General features: G+C 40.4%; 1 protein-coding gene across 1 annotated transcript in view; it reads left to right on the forward strand.

Moving 5' to 3' along the window:
• Positions 1–17,537, forward strand: part of RORA (RAR related orphan receptor A) — an 82,171-nt gene that overhangs the window by 48,807 nt on the left and 15,827 nt on the right. Inside the window, exons 2-4 of the mRNA XM_067534750.1 lie at positions 956–1,041; positions 13,266–13,407; positions 15,153–15,548. Coding sequence (XP_067390851.1) covers positions 956–1,041; positions 13,266–13,407; positions 15,153–15,548 — 624 coding nt within the window. The remainder of the gene's footprint in view (positions 1–955; positions 1,042–13,265; positions 13,408–15,152; positions 15,549–17,537) is intronic.

A 17,537-nucleotide genomic window follows, 5' to 3' on the forward strand; every position in this document is an offset into this window, starting at 1 on the left:
ACACACACACACACACACACACACACACACACACACAATTGGAGTTCTGAATTGTGAAACACTACCAATACTTGGTGAAAAGTCCTGCCGGGAAAGAGACTTTGTTACCAATAGAACCTTTGGAAGGATGCAAACCGCATACGCTACTGGAGTTTGAGGATGTATTCCTAGGTACTTACACTAGCAGGGAGTCTGTTCTGTGTATGTTACTTGCCCAGGTGGGCACCTTATGAACTTCGAGATATGTTGAAAGAGCTTTGTAGCATGGTAATTTAAATTCTAATTGCTGTTAGTTCAGTAAACAATCAGTCCTTTCACAAAGCTCATCTATGATCCTTTCTCAATAAAGGGAGAGAAATACAAAGACAGAGGAGAAGATGTACTCCAGTGCAGCTAGAGTACTGCCATATTTCCCTCCCTTCTTCAGGCTCTGTATGTTAATACATAAAATATTAACTATAAGCATTTAATCTACATTTTTTCTGAATTTGGGATCTTTCATTTAAAATGCTACCACTATTTACCACATTTATATGTCTATAAAACTGGTCAGTAGTGTGGACTAGATGGCCAGGACAAACTTTATACCCTCCCTTTTATAACAACCCTGAGGAAAGGAGATTGCAGGAAACCTTTTAGCATCTATTCAGTTCTTCAGCCAAAATGTGAACTCCCCAGTTCTTTTTGGCTTTGAAATGCTGATCCTAGTCTTCTTGTGGGTTCTTAAACACCTTCTCCAATGACCCATTTTAATAACCCGAAAGCTATTGTATAACGAGCAGCCATAATTTAGTCCAAGGCTCTAGGGGGACCCTCACAGTTCAGCAATGAATAGTTAATACAGTATAATGTTTAGTAGGTTATTAGTTTTCACTGTACAAATGCTGATCAGGGAACACTTTTATAAGGTGTTTAAAAGAAAATGTAATTAACTGGTTGCGTGTTTCTGTTGCAGCTCAAATTGAAATTATTCCATGCAAGATCTGTGGAGACAAATCATCAGGAATCCATTATGGTGTCATTACATGTGAAGGCTGCAAGGTAAGCTTTGGAAAAAAAATTAAGTCTTAAAACTTCTGTGTTTATCCTTTGAGTTTGATTCTTTTCATTTCTTAAATATCAAATTTTGTTTTGCTGTGAAGTTGATTGTTTGATTGATAAAACTAGTAAAACAACTAACAAGTTTATAATACAGTTTAAGCATTTGTGGTTTTCTTGATTTCTATGTAAAATATATTGGGAGGGGGATTGGTAAGTTGCAAAGAAACCTAGTCGAAAGGTGTTAGCTGAGAACTCAAGCTTTTAAGTTTCCCTTTGTAAACATGTGTGTTTGTAATTTACTGCACTGACTTGTACGTATATTTTATCCTTCATTGAAAACAGCATGAGATGAAGAAATTGTATGCAGTGTATTTTTTGTATTAAAGATATAAAAACCTTCCTGCTGGCAATTTTATTTTTTCACCGTGATGCAGTTCATTGCCATATGAGGTTTAGGCTTGGATTTTTTTTTTTCCCTCCTGGACTTGGATTTTCAGTAACTCCATTAAACTAAGATTTCAGTAGCAGTGTTAACCCCCTGTTCGGTGTCGATTTTCTTTCAACAGAAGATTAAATTAATTCAGCATTAACGTTGTCACCAGTCTGGCTACACTGCAGATACAGCCAAATGGAGTAATCAGGTTCTCACACGCACACCTGACCTGGTATTGACACATTGTGCACACCCACACTGTGGCCTTACTTTGCGGGCATCGTTGTCTCATGTGAGTACCTTCTGCTGTCACTCAAGTACTAAAGGATTCTCCACCTTTAACCCACATTTCACAGGCTGAGAGATTGCTCTTGCCATTTCTTATCGAAGCTACTTGCCTGCTTCCCTTGCTGGGGCACATGATACTACAACCACCTTCAGAGATTAACTTCCTGTCTCTGTGCTAGACAGAGATCCATCCTGTGCTCTTCCAGACAGGATTTTAGCTTTTTTGCCCTGACTCACCCTTCAGTCTAGCAGCAGCGCTGGTAAGGAGGGATTCCTGGGGGAAGATCATAATGGAAGGTGGGCATTTCCCAACCTCAGTGCTTCCTCAGTGGTGGACTCTGCTAAAATATCTTCATCCAGCTTATCTGCTAAAACTTCTGTCCACCACTGAGCCGCTTTAGTATTCAAGGGCCAGCTTCATAAGAGGGAAGGAAAGGGTCGCATACCTTTGCCAAGACTGCTGCTTTCACAGGCTCGCTTTGTCCCAGATATATGATACTGGGGAAGGCCAAAGCCTTGATATTTGAACCCTGCCTCACTCTGTGTCAGTTATCATTGCCCCTCTTCATCACTTACCTTAGGAATCAGCCAGTCATTTTCACCTAAAGGGCAACTCTGATGTTCAGTGTGAAACCCAGGTGGTTGCTCTATTCCGTCCTAATCAACCTTTTTATTTTGAATAGGGACACCCGTGCACATCAACAGCCCTGAGCAAGTGGCTTTGGGTTCCATATCTTCACTTAAGTGCAAGACCCTCCTCCCCATCCCATCATGCAGGTCTAGAACTTTAGGGCATCAGTTATCCTGATTCCTTCGAATTTCTTTAGAGAACTTGCCTGCTCCGAGGCCTACCCAGTTTTCAGCCACATCTCTCAAAGCCTAATGTCTTGCAGGAGTTCAGAAAGAAATTCTAAAAGAAAGTCAAGGTGTTCACATTAGCACAAACATAGTCTGCAGTATTCCTAGGTTCTCTGCCAGATATTGCTGCTCTGCACTTCTTAACTCGAGGTGAGGACTGGGAGAGGATAAGAGATTGTCCAAAACAACAAACCCAAAAAAGGAGGAGACACTAGAAAGGTCTGTGATGAATTTCATCTCTTGAGAAATTGGTTAATCACCCCAAATATTCATCCACGTCATCAGCTGTTTCTGTGTTGATCCATTTATCTGGCCGCCTTTTCCTGTAGGAAGAGTTGAGGCTAGTAAATTTTATTGACTACCCCTAACAACCATATACCTGATCCCCAGTTCCCTCCAGCCCAAGTCCTTTATACATGAGTATAGGAAGAAGGGCAAAGCCATCTCCCCAGTGCCTGAATCTCCACTGGAGATTCTGGATACCAGTACATAGAAGAAAGGATCCCATCAGCAGGGCTGTAGAACTATTCTAAATTCAGCTGGACAAGTTTTTCAAACTCTCCTTGAACCTCAATGTCTTCATTTCTTTAGATCATCCAAAACCTGTATCATCATAGGAATATCAGCAGACTAGAGATACTATCCTTGAGATGGCTTCACCTCTCTGCCGCCCTGCTCGGCTTGGCTCTGGCCCCAGGGAGCACAGGGTTGCCCTGTCCCAAGAGGATGGTCTGTCCATGGAGAGCCCCAGGACTCATCCACTCCTGCTGAGCCCCCAGGACTGCGATGGTGCCACCCTGCAAGGTCCCCTGTTCCCCCTCTCCCCCACAGTGCTGATGGATGCCTGGCTGGAAACAGAAGGTAGAAATCGGGAGTGGGGGCATGTGACCCCACGCATCATCTCTGCCTCACACAATCCAGTCTCCCACTAGGGAGAGGATGAAAGTGAACAAGCCACACATAATATAGTAGGCACATTTCCTAATGCACTGTGGGAAGGTCCTCGGATACTACGGTGAAGAAGGTGGTATAGGAACAACAAAGTATAGAATAGAACAGTCCAGATCTACAAGACTCACAATACTGTCAATGACCAGAATTGCTCCTGAGTCTGGTCTGAGAAGCTCATTCACCTAGGAGTTCTTGGGCAAAACTCCACACGAGGTGCTTTTGGCGAAGCTGCAGGTCTCATTTTCCCAGTGCCTTCAGTTAGTAGGTGCATGGTCATCTGCATGTAAACAGTACTCTGGGCAATGCTGCTTCTCCTCTGCAAAAATCCCATCATCAATCACTGGAACTCACCTCAGCAGCCATAAGTTCATCCATTGTGACTCCCTCCATCAGAATGTCTATTCCTTCACTAGTATAAATCCCTACATCACTTATCAAAGGACAAGGAAGTTCCTGTCTGAACCTCCACAATCAGAATAATGACCGATGCCAGCCTGACAGTGGGGAGTGTAAATGGTTCAGGCAAATGTTTTCCCCTGGACTCCTATGTTAAGTCAGTTTTCTGGAGTTGTATGCAGTGAAGAATGCAAAACTTAATCTGCTCTTGAAAATCCCACCAGGTCAGCTAAGCTAATGGTGGGGAAAGCAAAAGCCGAGACACAGTAGCACTCTGAATCACCAAGGCAGTGTGTGAGCCCACACACATAAGTAAAACAAGGGCCCAAACAACAAAGTGAGGTATGTTCTTCTGTTCTTAGAGCATCAGGACCATAGGATCATAATTATGTACAGCCAGGCAAAAGCAACAGCAAGGACAATGTAAGACTTGAACCAGGCTGGATGTTATTCACCTATTTATTCATGCCCTTTTCTCATTCTTGGCTTTTGGGTTAAAATGAAATGTCGTGTCTGCTAGATTTCTGGCACCCTGTGTGTGTCCAGATATTTCTCTTCTTAAAAAAAAAAAAGGGGGGGGATTGGGGGGTAGGGGGGATAGTGTACTCATGGAGTTCAAATCTTCCTAACCTTGGTGTACAGGTGAAAAATGGAGGAGTGCTGGTGGGGATGACTGTGTTCAGAGTGTAAATGATCATGGCTTAGGGAGCATTTTAAAATCCTGTGCTGTGGCATATGGAAAGGTAAAGAAGGATTTTGTTTGTGTTGCACTCCTCCGCAGTAGTAGCAACAAAGTCTCACTGAAGAGAGCTATTTCGGGTAGTGGACAACTTGGTGCATCTTGGCTTCTATCAATGTGAAACAGTTAGGACTATTTCCCCACAATGTGTTTTCCAGCTTTTTTGTGGCTGTCATCACTGCAATTTTATATGTTCTTACACTATTCTTCATATTACTCCTAACCTTTGATTTTAAAAAAACCCCTAAGTTTGAGTTATTTCACACTCTGCCTTGGAAAGAGAGCTGTCAAGATAGTGGTCCCAGTCCTGAACTCTGATTCTCGGGCAGACTCTTGTACCAGTACAAAATCCCAGTGAAGTCAATAAGGTTCTGCAGAGGTGCAAAAGTCTATCCATGTGCATCAGATTGCAGAATCAGAGCCTTTAGTTATCATTAAGTGAACAGAAATGCTGCTACCTTCTCAAGCCAGTCTTGTAGAAAATGATCTCCAATTACAGCAGCGAAATTGGACGTTTTCCTCTCTCACTCTTTTCACCCCAGTGTGGTGTAAACTTCAAAGCCAAAATGGGACTGTTTAAATACTAATATTATTAAACACAGGAAATTTATTTCATATTCTAACTTAAAAAATAAAAGAAGTTAAATGCAAACGTATACACTAATGTAGCATTAAGATTCCACATTCCTAACCACAAAAAAGCTGGGAAGAGCAAAAGTTAAGATTGCAATAACAATGTTAACTTGGCTCCACTCCCCTTTTGCAGTGGTGTAATTTAATAATTAATAATTGTAAATATAATATTTAGTTGTGTATTCTGTTCCGGTTTCAAATTTTTTTATTATATCCTTTGGCATTTTTAATGAAGTCAAGTTAATGCTTCTCAGAAATCTTTTATTTCCTAACTTCTTGTGATTTTAGCTGTTCTACTTGAATCTAGTGATTTATATTTAAAATATTTGTGTTTTACAAAGAAATAAAAACCTCACTGAACATTTGCAAGCCTCCTGCCTCTTACTTTCTTGGACTTTGAATGCCTCTTTTAAAAAAACCCCACCCTCATTCTTGACTGAAAAATGAATTTACAAAAAAGAGAATCCTCATCTGTTTATTGCTAATGCCTACAGTGAGCTTAATATATAAAACATGTTTGAGGGTGAAGGGAAGGAAGTGCCTCTCTCTAATATTTCTGACTCTCATTGTTTGGTTTGTTGTACAGTGTTAGACAGAACTGAATTTTCATTTGTGATTAATAAACACAATCCTTTAAAATCTACTGAGTACGACCATTAGAAGAGGGAGAGTGACTCCAACTTTGTCCCTAAACAGAGGTAATACCTGATATTCTAAGTTTAATTCCTGAATAGTTTGTAGGGACTTATAATGAAATACTTTGATTTTGGGAAACAAAGTTTTGGATATGAATAGGGTTAGCAGGATTAGATCATTGGTAAATGTCGATTTCATCGGACATATAAACTGAACAAATATTTCCGTCTATAATAATCAAAATTTACACATAGGCAAATAAGATAAAAATGATCCCTGAGAATTTAGAGTTTGATTTAAGGATTAATAATGATGTGAGATGTTGACAATGTGGGTTTTAACAGTTATAAAGCTTTAAACTGACCCCTCCCTCCCCCATTATTTCTCAGAACTGGGAACATTTAAATTGATAAATTGAAAAAATGCTTCGAAATAAACATTGGTATTATCCACTGAAATTATGAAAAAACAAAAATCAAGATCTGCCGCGACTACTTATGACCTATGTTTTTAGAGCTGTGGATACAACAAGTTGTCAGGTTCTGTTCTCAGTGGTGACAAGCTCATGCCTAATTTGCCATACATAGGTGTGGCCACTCTCCTTACTTGAATGTCTGTATTCAGTTTCATAACATCTTTCATGCAGGGCACTTGAGAGCATTTCTGTACTTTCAGAAGTTTAAAGGTATTCAGCCCTCACTCTCTTGGTGCTCTTCAAAGTTGTGAGATAATCTTGTTTCTTTAAAATACAGCTGGAGCATTTCTCTTGTTGCTTTTAAGGAGTTTTTCTCTTCCCTTCAACATACTCATCTCTTTTTTTCACTTGGACTTCAATTTATGAATAAATCAAACTAGTTCTAAGTTCTCTAACTATAAAATCTATCTTCTTTTACTTAACACTGAATGTCACGTTGACTTTGGTTGTATTTGCCTTTATATCCTGTTTGGAAGGGGATTTTTTTCTATATAATTTTTTTTAATACTGTTCTGACTAAACCAGTTTCCAATAAAAACTGGTGAGCTGTTGTGGATGGAACCTAATCATATTACAAATTGGGTTTATAAGAAGCTTTGTGTAAATGCTTTGTATAAACTGATAAAGACACTGTAGGCAAACCTAAGTCTTGAATGTAGTTATTACCAGTTTTGTTTTTTGCATTTATTTCCAGAGCTGTTACACCTTTAATCTTTATTAACAATTACACAAAAATCTTTCTCCTTGAAATCTAAAATATAATTTAGTTCTTATAAAATGGTTACAAGTACAGTTGGAATATTTTCATCCTTTTCATATAACAGTTATCTTTTACTATATTTTTTAAAAAGAAATTTGAAGAGAGTTTGGTTTAAGAACAGGATTTTTTTTCCAAATTGTTAATTGCTGAGAATATTGCAAAACTTAATGATACGTGGATGTCTGTAGGTATTAGCTATAAATCATGGGATTATGAATAAGTCTTAGATGTTACAGGCTTGTGTATAATCATTCTAAAACATCTGCCATTAGAATGCAGCAAGGCAGCTGTCAGCTGTTTTCTTGTAATTAAACAGCCAATGAGCAGCTAATTAAGACATATGTGTATACAGAAGTGGAAGAGGGTAAGCTAATGAACTGTAGGAATCAATTCATTAAATGAAAATTGTCAAAAGACCAAAACATGAGATCAGCATTTCAGCCAGCCTGTGCTTAGCTGGAAAGGGAGCCTATAAAGTGAGATTTGTGACATCAGAGAAATACAATTGAGTTTCTCCCTTCCTAAAGAGGGAACCTAAACTGACATGTCTGTAATACCCAGCCATTAAACAGTGAAGGTATTGAGACTATTAATAGGCTTGGTGAAAACTGCTATTTACATTTCAAAGTTGCTTTTTTAACGAGCTTGTATTCAAGCTGACAAGCAGATGAAAAGTTCCCCTACACTTCTTTTCCAAACTTGATTTTTTTGGCACTCTATGAAAAAACATACGGTGTGTTGTGTATAAACAGCTTCATCTCTGCCTTTCAAATTCCTAACTTTCTATTCTGTTCCTCTCTGTTCTGCTAGAACTATTTTAATCTATGTATGCAAAAAGAGATTTTAGGATGAGATCCTGGCCTCATTTAAAGTTGATGGGAATTTTATACTGACTTCAGTGCGGCCAGCATTTTACCTTTGGTGCAAACAATGTAGTACTAGAAGACTCTGAACCAAATTGTGCTCTCAGTAACATAACTATAAGCTTTTGAGGTTAGTATCTGTCACTTATTTTATATCTTTGTACAGTGCCTATCACAATGAGGCCTGTAGAGAGGGGTCTTTTACCAGCCAGTGCATTAGCCTCTCATGACCAGGCATGGTGAAACAGCCACTTCGACCTTGGTTCCCCTTGTCGACAGCCCCCTCCAAGACTGTGGTCAGTCAACTCAGTCAGGTCACTTGTAGTCCACACTCCTTCCAGCGTGGTGGAGAGTCCAGCAGACAGAGTCTAATGGCCTGAGGCCAGGTCTTCAGCCCCACCATGCACTTGAGTCAGGAGGGCTTTTACATCCCTTTTCCTGGGGAGGGGCAGGTAGGGGAACCCAGGCCTTCCTTTCCTCTCCTCTAGCCCTTTGGGTTCCAGCCCATAGACCTTATATTAAGCAACTAAGGACTGCTTCCTCAGACTTCCTGCTCTTCCCATAGGCCACTTCCTACCTTCATCTGCCTCTTGGCTCTTTTCACAGAGCTTGCTTCCAGTGCTTGCTTTTTGGAGGTTCTGGCTCCTTGCACGTTTCCTGCTCATTTGTGGCTAATATATGGTCCCCTCAGATTCCCTGGCAGCCTTCTTCTGCCTGGTTTGCAGGCTCTTATCCTGCTGTTGATGACCACCAGTTAGGCGTAGCTAAGGAGATATCTACTCTATCTCTTGACCCCTTGGTGGCTGTGACAGGATGGAGTTTATACCCTCCATCACAGGCCCAAACTAGCTGTGGCATTTAGGTGTCACTGCAACATAAATGATAGCAACAATAATTTTGAGAGCATATGGCTTCTAACTGGCCTCCACAAAAATTGTAACTGTATATATTATTTTCCCCCCCACACGCCTGCTTTCTTTGCAGAAAGATCATGACTAACGCAATGCCTTTGAAAAGGCAGGGCAGATTGTACAAGAAAAATGTAGATTTTTGTGCTGTGGGGTTTTTTTAACTAAAGAAAATACCGAAGAACTGGAATTGCTTATAATAACCCTTTGATGTTAAGGTTTTCACACATACATTTGTAATAATGTGAGCCCCAGGTCCACCAAAGTTCTAAAATAATTGGCAAAAAATATATAATTAAGAACCAGGTCATGTAAAACCAAAAACAAACCCCACTCAGGTCAAATTTGGTTTGTTTTTTGTTTGACTCTATCATTAATTACTATCAGAACCCCCAATCAGAACATTCCTCAGCTATGGGGACGTTTGGATACATTTGAAAGTTGTGACTGAGGCTCTGCTATGCTTTAAATACCGTTGCTGTTTTCAACAGACACACAGAGTATAGCACAGTTGATCTTTAAAAGCATTATACTGCATGCATATGCTGTAAACAGCAAATACTTTTAAAGGTCCCAGTTGTAGATAGCGTGGTTCTTTAGGCACTGCTTCCTTGTTGAAATCTAGCTGCAAGCTGTAACTTAGCTGATAAACTGTACACAAAAATGTATTGAGCAGATATGTCTCTAGGACAAATCTAGAAAGAGCAAAAAGCCTAGTAGTTTCTCAGTTCCAATACTGAAAATAACCCTCTGCTTGAAACTCATCCTCAGTAGCGATCCACAGAACTTCCCTACATAAAGAGGCTTGAGGCTAACTGGCATTATATCCTCCCAAAACAAATTGTCCCAAATTAAGGATTTACCCGAAAGAAGGCTGTGCTTTTGGTTGCATGCAGGGCCAGATTAACCCTTCACTGGGCCCTAGGAAAACATACACTTCTGGGTCTCTCTACTGGCCAGCTAAACTAGATGCTCCCACAGTATGAATGCATTTGTATTAACCCTGTCCTAACCAGCACAACTGCACTAGTGATCTATTCACAAAAGCACATAGGGCTCCTGAGGCAGGGATGTTGCTGAGTGAACTCTCTCCTATCCAGATCAGTTCATGACTGGCTCCTGCTACACACACTCCCCTATTTAACTCCCTAGTGGCCACCCTGTCTAACCCCCGTACTCTCTGCTGCCCCTTTACAGTTGATTTCCCTACGTGGACACTGTCACTACGTGGGCATCTCCCTATACTTGTCACACGTCTTGAGGCTGTCGCTGAACAAATCCTGCAGGCAGAGCAGTGAGGACATGGACTTCTGGAAGTGGGATGAGGCCAGGCAGGCCCGTGAGTGAGGAGCCCTGGTGTAGGAGCTGGCCCCCCATGGCAGTGACAAGGAGGAGCAATGCTGGCTGCCCACTTCCAACTGAGGTTTGGCCTAGCCCACCCCTTCCTTCATCATGATGGAGTGGTATCCGGGGCAAATTTAAGTGAGTGGTGATGTGACCTGGCTCACTGCACCACTCAATTTGGGCCCCCCACTAATTTGGGTCCCAGGCATGTGCCATGTTTGCTCATGTGTTAATTCAGCCCTGATTGCATGGCCACGCTTGTTAAGCTATTGATCAAGTTGCCTTGCAGGATCCCAGCAGCTGGCAGTAGGAGATGAAGATGTAGCACAGTTCATGTATCAGGACACACATTAATGCATCTACGAGAATGGTCTGTGGGGAACTGGATGGTTTAGAGGTCTGATAATGGGAGAGGGGGGACCTTTCTCTGTCACCAGTCAAGTTGATATCCTATCCAGGGAGTCCTAGTCCCATTTTCTAGTGGGCAAGAATCTATTTGCACCCTTATTAGGAGTGTTACTAACGATGCCAATGGGCGTGGAGACTCAGCTATCCTCTTGGTCACTCCAGTGAGGGTTCAGTCATGTTGTCAGGATGCTATTTGGAAACTTGCACTGCTAGGGCTTCAACTAGCCTTCAGATAATGAAAGGGCTTCAGTGCATGTCCCAGTGACATCACTCCAGCACTGTTCATTACAACTGTGTCAATAACTGATTTTTTGGTTCACTGGCAGTTCTGAAAATTCACACACACAAAAACAACTTGGGGTCCACCGAAAACTACAATTTTTCAGAATTTTTGGTGAATTTGAAACGTCAGGAAAAAAATGTGCTTCCGGTCAAATAAAATGTTCTGTTTAGTTTCCAGGCATTTTTAACCATATACATAAATAAAAGCAACAAAACGAAGGGCAGTTACTGGTCTCTCTAACTCTCTCCCCACCCCCACCCCCTGATGTGTGCCTAACCATTGGGCCGTTGACTGTTCTGAGGTGAGTCTTTTCTGTTGAAGCTGTTCCACTTTGTAAAACTACTTAAATGCTAATTAGGCCAGTGACAGAGAGTGAAAATAACTCCATTAAGTGATTAAGACACTCACCTGGGAGGAGGGACACCCAGATTCCAGTCCCGGCTCCAATAAGTGTGTACGTATGTTATATACGTCCCATTGTGAATCTAGTCTGAAAAATCAGAACACTACATTTTGGAAATGTTAAAATGAACAGTTTTAACATTCTCCATCTCCACAAAAAAACATTTTTTTAACTGAAACAATTCACCAAAATGTACACAAATTTGTACAATGTTTTGGTCGACCTAAATCTGCAAACCCCCTTCCTTCCTTCCTTCCTCCCTCCCTCCCCCCACCCCCCCAAAAAAAAAATAGACTGAAAAATTTCACCCATCTCTACTGTTCACAAACACTAAATTCACTTACAGCTCAACCTTGAAGAAACAACAAGAGTCAGAATAGAGGGGCTTGGCTGATTGGAAATTGTACTACAACACTACAGGACTGAGGAAGGAACCTCAGCTCACACTTTTTTTTCCCCTCAGTATGAGGGCATCTGTGTAGTCAGCTACTCTTGCATACAAGGGGAAGAGCTGATGCAGGGCTCTGCCCTCACTTCTCCATAGGTTTGGCTCATGTGGATTTGCATTTTGCATTGACTTAGGCAGGGTCATCTTCTTGTCTGCAAGAGACCGGACGGGAAGTTGCTTCCTTGTCATGCAGAATTTCTCCATGCTGTTTGTCTCGTTGTATGCTTAGACATCAGTTGTATGTGCCAGGACACTTTAGGATTTGGGCTTCAAATAAATAAAACATTGGTAAAGATCCAACAATAATTAAAGGGTGCCTAGCCTTTCTGAGGAATTATGTTCTCTGCAACACTGTTCATTAGTCCATTATGTGGTAACATGAAACTAAAATACTGTGTTCACGTGTTTCAAATGCCTCTTTATGATGACAGCACAACCTCATAACCCTTGTGAAGCAGGTATTACCCACACATGTGTGCACATTTATGAGTGGGGAGTCTGAGACAGAGAGATGAAGTAAACTGGCCAGGATCCCAAGGTGAGCCAATGGCAGATTGGGAAGTAGAAACAAGGAACCTTGATAACCAGAACTGTATTGTAACCACTACACAGCCTCTAATTGTTAATTTTTTTCTTGTAGATGTGACACTGGTGACTGTCCATTACAGAGAATTCAGGAGAACAGGAAACCCTTCTCTGATGAAAAAAACTTACTTTAGCAACAAATTAGAAAATTCACCTCTTCCCCTACCCCATAACAAGTTGATCAGACTCCTGACCTGGGGAAGTTCAGACCATCCACTTCAATTTTTGTCTACCTTACACACATACACATGCACACACACATGCACTCCTGTGGCTATGCACACACATGTGCAACTAAACATCAAGGTCTGTCATTCTCTCACCCAAAAAGGACATAAGAGATGTCAAAACAGCAGCTTAATCTGCCAGGGAGGCAGCTGTAGAACGCTACGTTTCACTCCCTGTCCCTCTGGTCTGAATGTGCTGTCCGTGCTTGCCCAGGGAAACACCAGATTTTTCCATGGCAATGAAAAGCAGGTCTGGAAGGACACTGGCTGGCCAGGACTTGAAGCACTTGAAACATTTTATCTTAAACTGAAGGGATTGTTATATTTGTGTTACAAAAGTATGTTTTAGAGTATCTCTGAAAATAAAGAAGCAATGTGTAAAAGTCTTCCTGCCTCAGATTTTTTTTTTTCAGTTAAAGTTCCTTTTTTTAAAGAAATAATTTTTTCTCAGAGAAAAAATTAGCTCTTTAATTTCATGAATGGACTCCTCTTGAACATAATTTTCTATTAAGTATGAATACCATTCAAAATATTGCCTATGATGTCCTATGAATCCAGTGACAATAACATCTTGTATTTTGCACAGGGTTTTTTCAGGAGGAGTCAGCAAAGCAATGCCACGTACTCCTGTCCTCGTCAGAAGAACTGTTTGATTGACCGAACAAGTAGAAATCGCTGCCAACACTGTCGATTGCAGAAATGCCTTGCCGTGGGGATGTCTCGAGATGGTGAGCGCTGCTAGATCAGGGTTGAATTGGCATGTGTAAAATCATATTTACTATGATGCCCGCTCAAACGAATTCTAATGTGGGGCTTTAAAGTTACTGCATGCCATGTTCATATTTGAGATCACCCAGTGGCTTTTATATACTGTATTCTATAATGAAAATCTGTCAATGCTATCAGAGAGCTAAGAAGTAATTTGATTTTTTTGCAATTTTTAGTCTAACTTACTTAACATTTGCTTTGTGTGTTTATTACACCCAGATAAGCCTCTTATTTAAGTGACTTATTACTGTTGCAAGTAAGAATTTAATATTCAGATGAGTGTAGATCTGAATTATTTAAAATTCAAATATGAGTCAAATATTTGGACATGTACAATCTGTGAGAATGAAAGAGTAAAGTTTCAGAATGAAAATACCTAAAATAATTTTTCTTAGCAAAAAGACAGAGAAATCTTATGACTTCCTTTAAACAAGTTAGTCAATGTCTTCCTCAGACAAAATTTTAAGTGCCCTCAGTACTAAAGCCACCTTCTATGTATGCATGCATGTCAACTTGTATGCATATAAAATGTACAGACAATATTTCATGTAACATATTTTAAAGACATTACAGAATGTAAAGCCAGATACATTCATTTACATCAGTGGTGAATCTCCATTGACTTCACTGGAGCTGCAGTCACTTTCACAAGCTGAGGATCTGCTCAGTCTTTTCTCAGTTAATATTGTCAGCAGTGTCCCAGGTCCATAATCCCTAATGTTCTGAAAACAATGCATTGCTTTGTGCACATAATAAATGGGACCTTACTTGTATTGACTTGTTTTTCATGTGGAATTCAATGCCTGACTGTTATTGAAAATCTCTAATGGTTGGTCTCATAAGTGGCTAGGTTTCTCTGAGTTATTTGGCCTGCTACAGAAACGTGTGCTGACAGACTTCTTTCCAAACCATGAAGCCTGATACAGGTCCTAGAAAACACATAGCATGTTCTTAGGAATTGTTGTGATATGCAAAACCAGGGATGCCAAGCCAACAAAAGTCTTTTGCTTCTGATTTTAAGGTGCAAGTTCACAAGTCATGAGTATCTCTCTTCATGCAGCATATTTATCTTGTGGATTTATTTACTATAAATCATTAAGTAAATGTTTTTGTTTATCACACTGACAGACTGGGAGCACTAATAAATATCTGTTGTCGTAAAGTGGCTCTACGGTTTTTCCATGCACCTCAGTCCTGATTCCCAGAACACTTAATGTTTGAGCCTGTTCTAGACACAGCCTATCAGTTTATACCTCATCATCTGTTGGTTACACTTGTGTGTACATGCAATAGGAATTGGGCTATTCATGTCATACCACCAACTTCATTTGTAATCATCATCCAACAGTGATTTCTAAATGAGAGTTGATTGCCTGGATGTTGTAACTCTGATGTCAGTGGAGGTGTACCTGGGAAGAACATGGTCTATTATTTATACAGTTGGAAAGCTAATGAACTACCAAAGTAACAATAAAAGCAAATGGTAAAATTAACTGTTTCATTAAGACTGCCATTTAAAGAACATAAGATGAAGCAGAAGTATGGTCATTAAGTTGTGGCTTTCCTGTAGGTACGTAGAGATATTTTTAGATATGTCCATTTCACCAATCTAGGTTTTCGTAATTTCACCGGTATCTAAGTGCTCAGGATGGTTATGGTGCAGTGGTGATGTATGGAAATCAAGTGTTTTGTGTATATATTTCAGCTGTAAAGTTTGGTCGAATGTCAAAAAAACAGAGGGACAGCTTATACGCAGAGGTGCAGAAACATCGAATGCAGCAGCAACAGCGAGATCACCCACAGCAACCTGGAGAGGCAGAACCACTGACGCCAACATACAGTATTACCACCAATGGGCTAACAGAGCTACATGATGACCTCAGTAATTACATTGATGGGCATACCCCTGAAGGTAGCAAAGCAGACTCTGCAGTTAGCAGCTTCTACTTAGACATACAACCTTCTCCAGATCAGTCGGGTCTTGATATTAATGGAATCAAACCAGAACCAATATGTGACTACACACCAGCATCGGGCTTCTTCCCTTATTGTTCTTTTACAAATGGGGAGACCTCGCCAACTGTGTCCATGGCAGAATTAGGTAATAAGAGAGAAAAGTTTCCATTGTAAGTGCTTTAATAGTACCCTTTGGGTTCAGAATATCACATTTAGCCTTCTGTGAATGCTGCTCTAAAATCACACAGAGCCGTGCTGTTTTGGTACAGCTGTAAGAACTGTTCCATGAAGCGCTCAGCACCCTTAACTTCAGCTGGTAGTTGATGGCACTCAGCACTGCACAGAATCAGACCAACAAATCCCACTGGCTCCTTGCTGGTGGGATTTGGGTGGTTTCCCCTGGTTTTTGGAGGTGGGGTGACCCATGAATGCCGGCAGTTAGTTAAACTCATTTTTAGAGCTGGGCAAATAATATTCTTGTGTGATTTTTTTGATGAAGAACAGCATCATTTTTAAAAAATAATCATCAGACTAATATTTTTCCCAGCTCTACTCCGTTTTCCAGCATAAAGTGAACAGGCCTGATACTCTACTACTTTGGTGTCAGGTGCACCCGTGCCATGTGGGCCAGAATGCTGCTATTCTAATCTGATAGCCTTTTATACCTGCTTTACTCAGGTGACTCCAGAAAGTATGAGGTAGAGGGGAATCTGGTCCCAAATTCATTAGGGAATGAATTCTAGGAAGTTCTATTAATTTCCCTAAGGCCCTTATAATGACAGCTTTACTTAGCATGTTCTGCCCTACATTTTTCTCCCTGAATGTCTTCTTGAGTACTGAACTCAGCAAAAGTACTTTAGTGACTTGTGTTAAGAAGGGCTCTGTAAGGTGGTTTGCCAGCATTAGACAAGTGGTTTTTAAATCCCAGTTTGCTTAGTTGAGCAACCAGTGGTTTTAAAATACAGGTTTTGTTTATTTCTGTAACGTTCATGCTAAATACTCATTTACAACAACAGTAAAAGGAAAACAATCTATTTGACGAATACCATATTAATTGAGAAATTAGCATATTTGATTTCCCCCTCCTTTTTTTTTTTTTAATAGGGACATCTTGCATGAAAACAGGTTTTTTGTTACTCCTGTTTGAAGTCCTTCTCCTCTGCTTGTGGAATCCAGTTCTCTGCAACGCAGTTTGTTGTGACATTACAACCAGAGGATTATGTCCCTGTTTTAATTCAAATAAATTGAGTCATAGCTAAATAAAAATGAGAAGAAGATATCTGCAAATAAAGGCTATGCCAGCAGCTTTGTCTCAGTCACATGGTTTTTTGTGTGTGTTTTCATGGGTGATTATTAAAGGATAACCCGACAAAGGCAAGAGAATTGAAGGCTGGCTCATCCTCGGTGAGGTGCTGAGTTTGCAGCCTGGCTTACAGTAATGGTTTATTACCTTACTTACCTTTTAAACTGGTTTGTAATATGGCTTGGCTAGCCAACATGGACAGGGCCAAATGCTGTAAGAACCGTATTTAAGTATATTTCAGCGTAGGGTCCCAATTCAGGAAACCTTCCCTGTTCAGGAAAGTGTATAAGCACACGATTAAATACTTTCCGGAATTGAGGCCTAGATTTGTGCTTAGCCCCTGTCAAATCTAGCCAGTATATCTTGCAAATACACCCCCCAGCATGTTGTGACTAGGTTCTAATGTTGTTTTTAAATGTATATATTTATGAAGTTGCTGCTGTGGAACATGTGAAAGCAGTGGTGGCAAAAAAGAGTTAACTACTTTATGCCCTATATTGTTGAGTAGTTTAGATGGTGCATATGATTGGCTTTTATTGCAGGTTGTAATTTAAACCTTTATTGAATTTCCTTACCCTTGAGAAAGGGCTTAAATTAGACCATTTAGCATGATGTGAAACAAACTGATTTTTGGTGTGACATTATTATTTAAAGAATTTTTAAAACAAACAAACAAACAGTTTTCGCAGAAAAGTTGGCTCAACTGGCCTTAAAAGGAGAGTTATGAATGCCCATTCAGATATATTTTAGGGCCAGAACTTAAACGTGATTTAGCCAGAGAAAGCACTGATTGCAGAGCTGTGCAAGTAGGGGGACCAGGGTTTGGCTCTT

The sequence above is a fragment of the Emydura macquarii genome, unplaced genomic scaffold (genome assembly GCF_026122565.2).
Source record: "Emydura macquarii macquarii isolate MOO-44397 ecotype Brisbane River unplaced genomic scaffold, CSIRO-AGI_Emac_v2 contig_3451, whole genome shotgun sequence".
NCBI lineage: Eukaryota > Metazoa > Chordata > Testudines > Chelidae > Emydura > Emydura macquarii.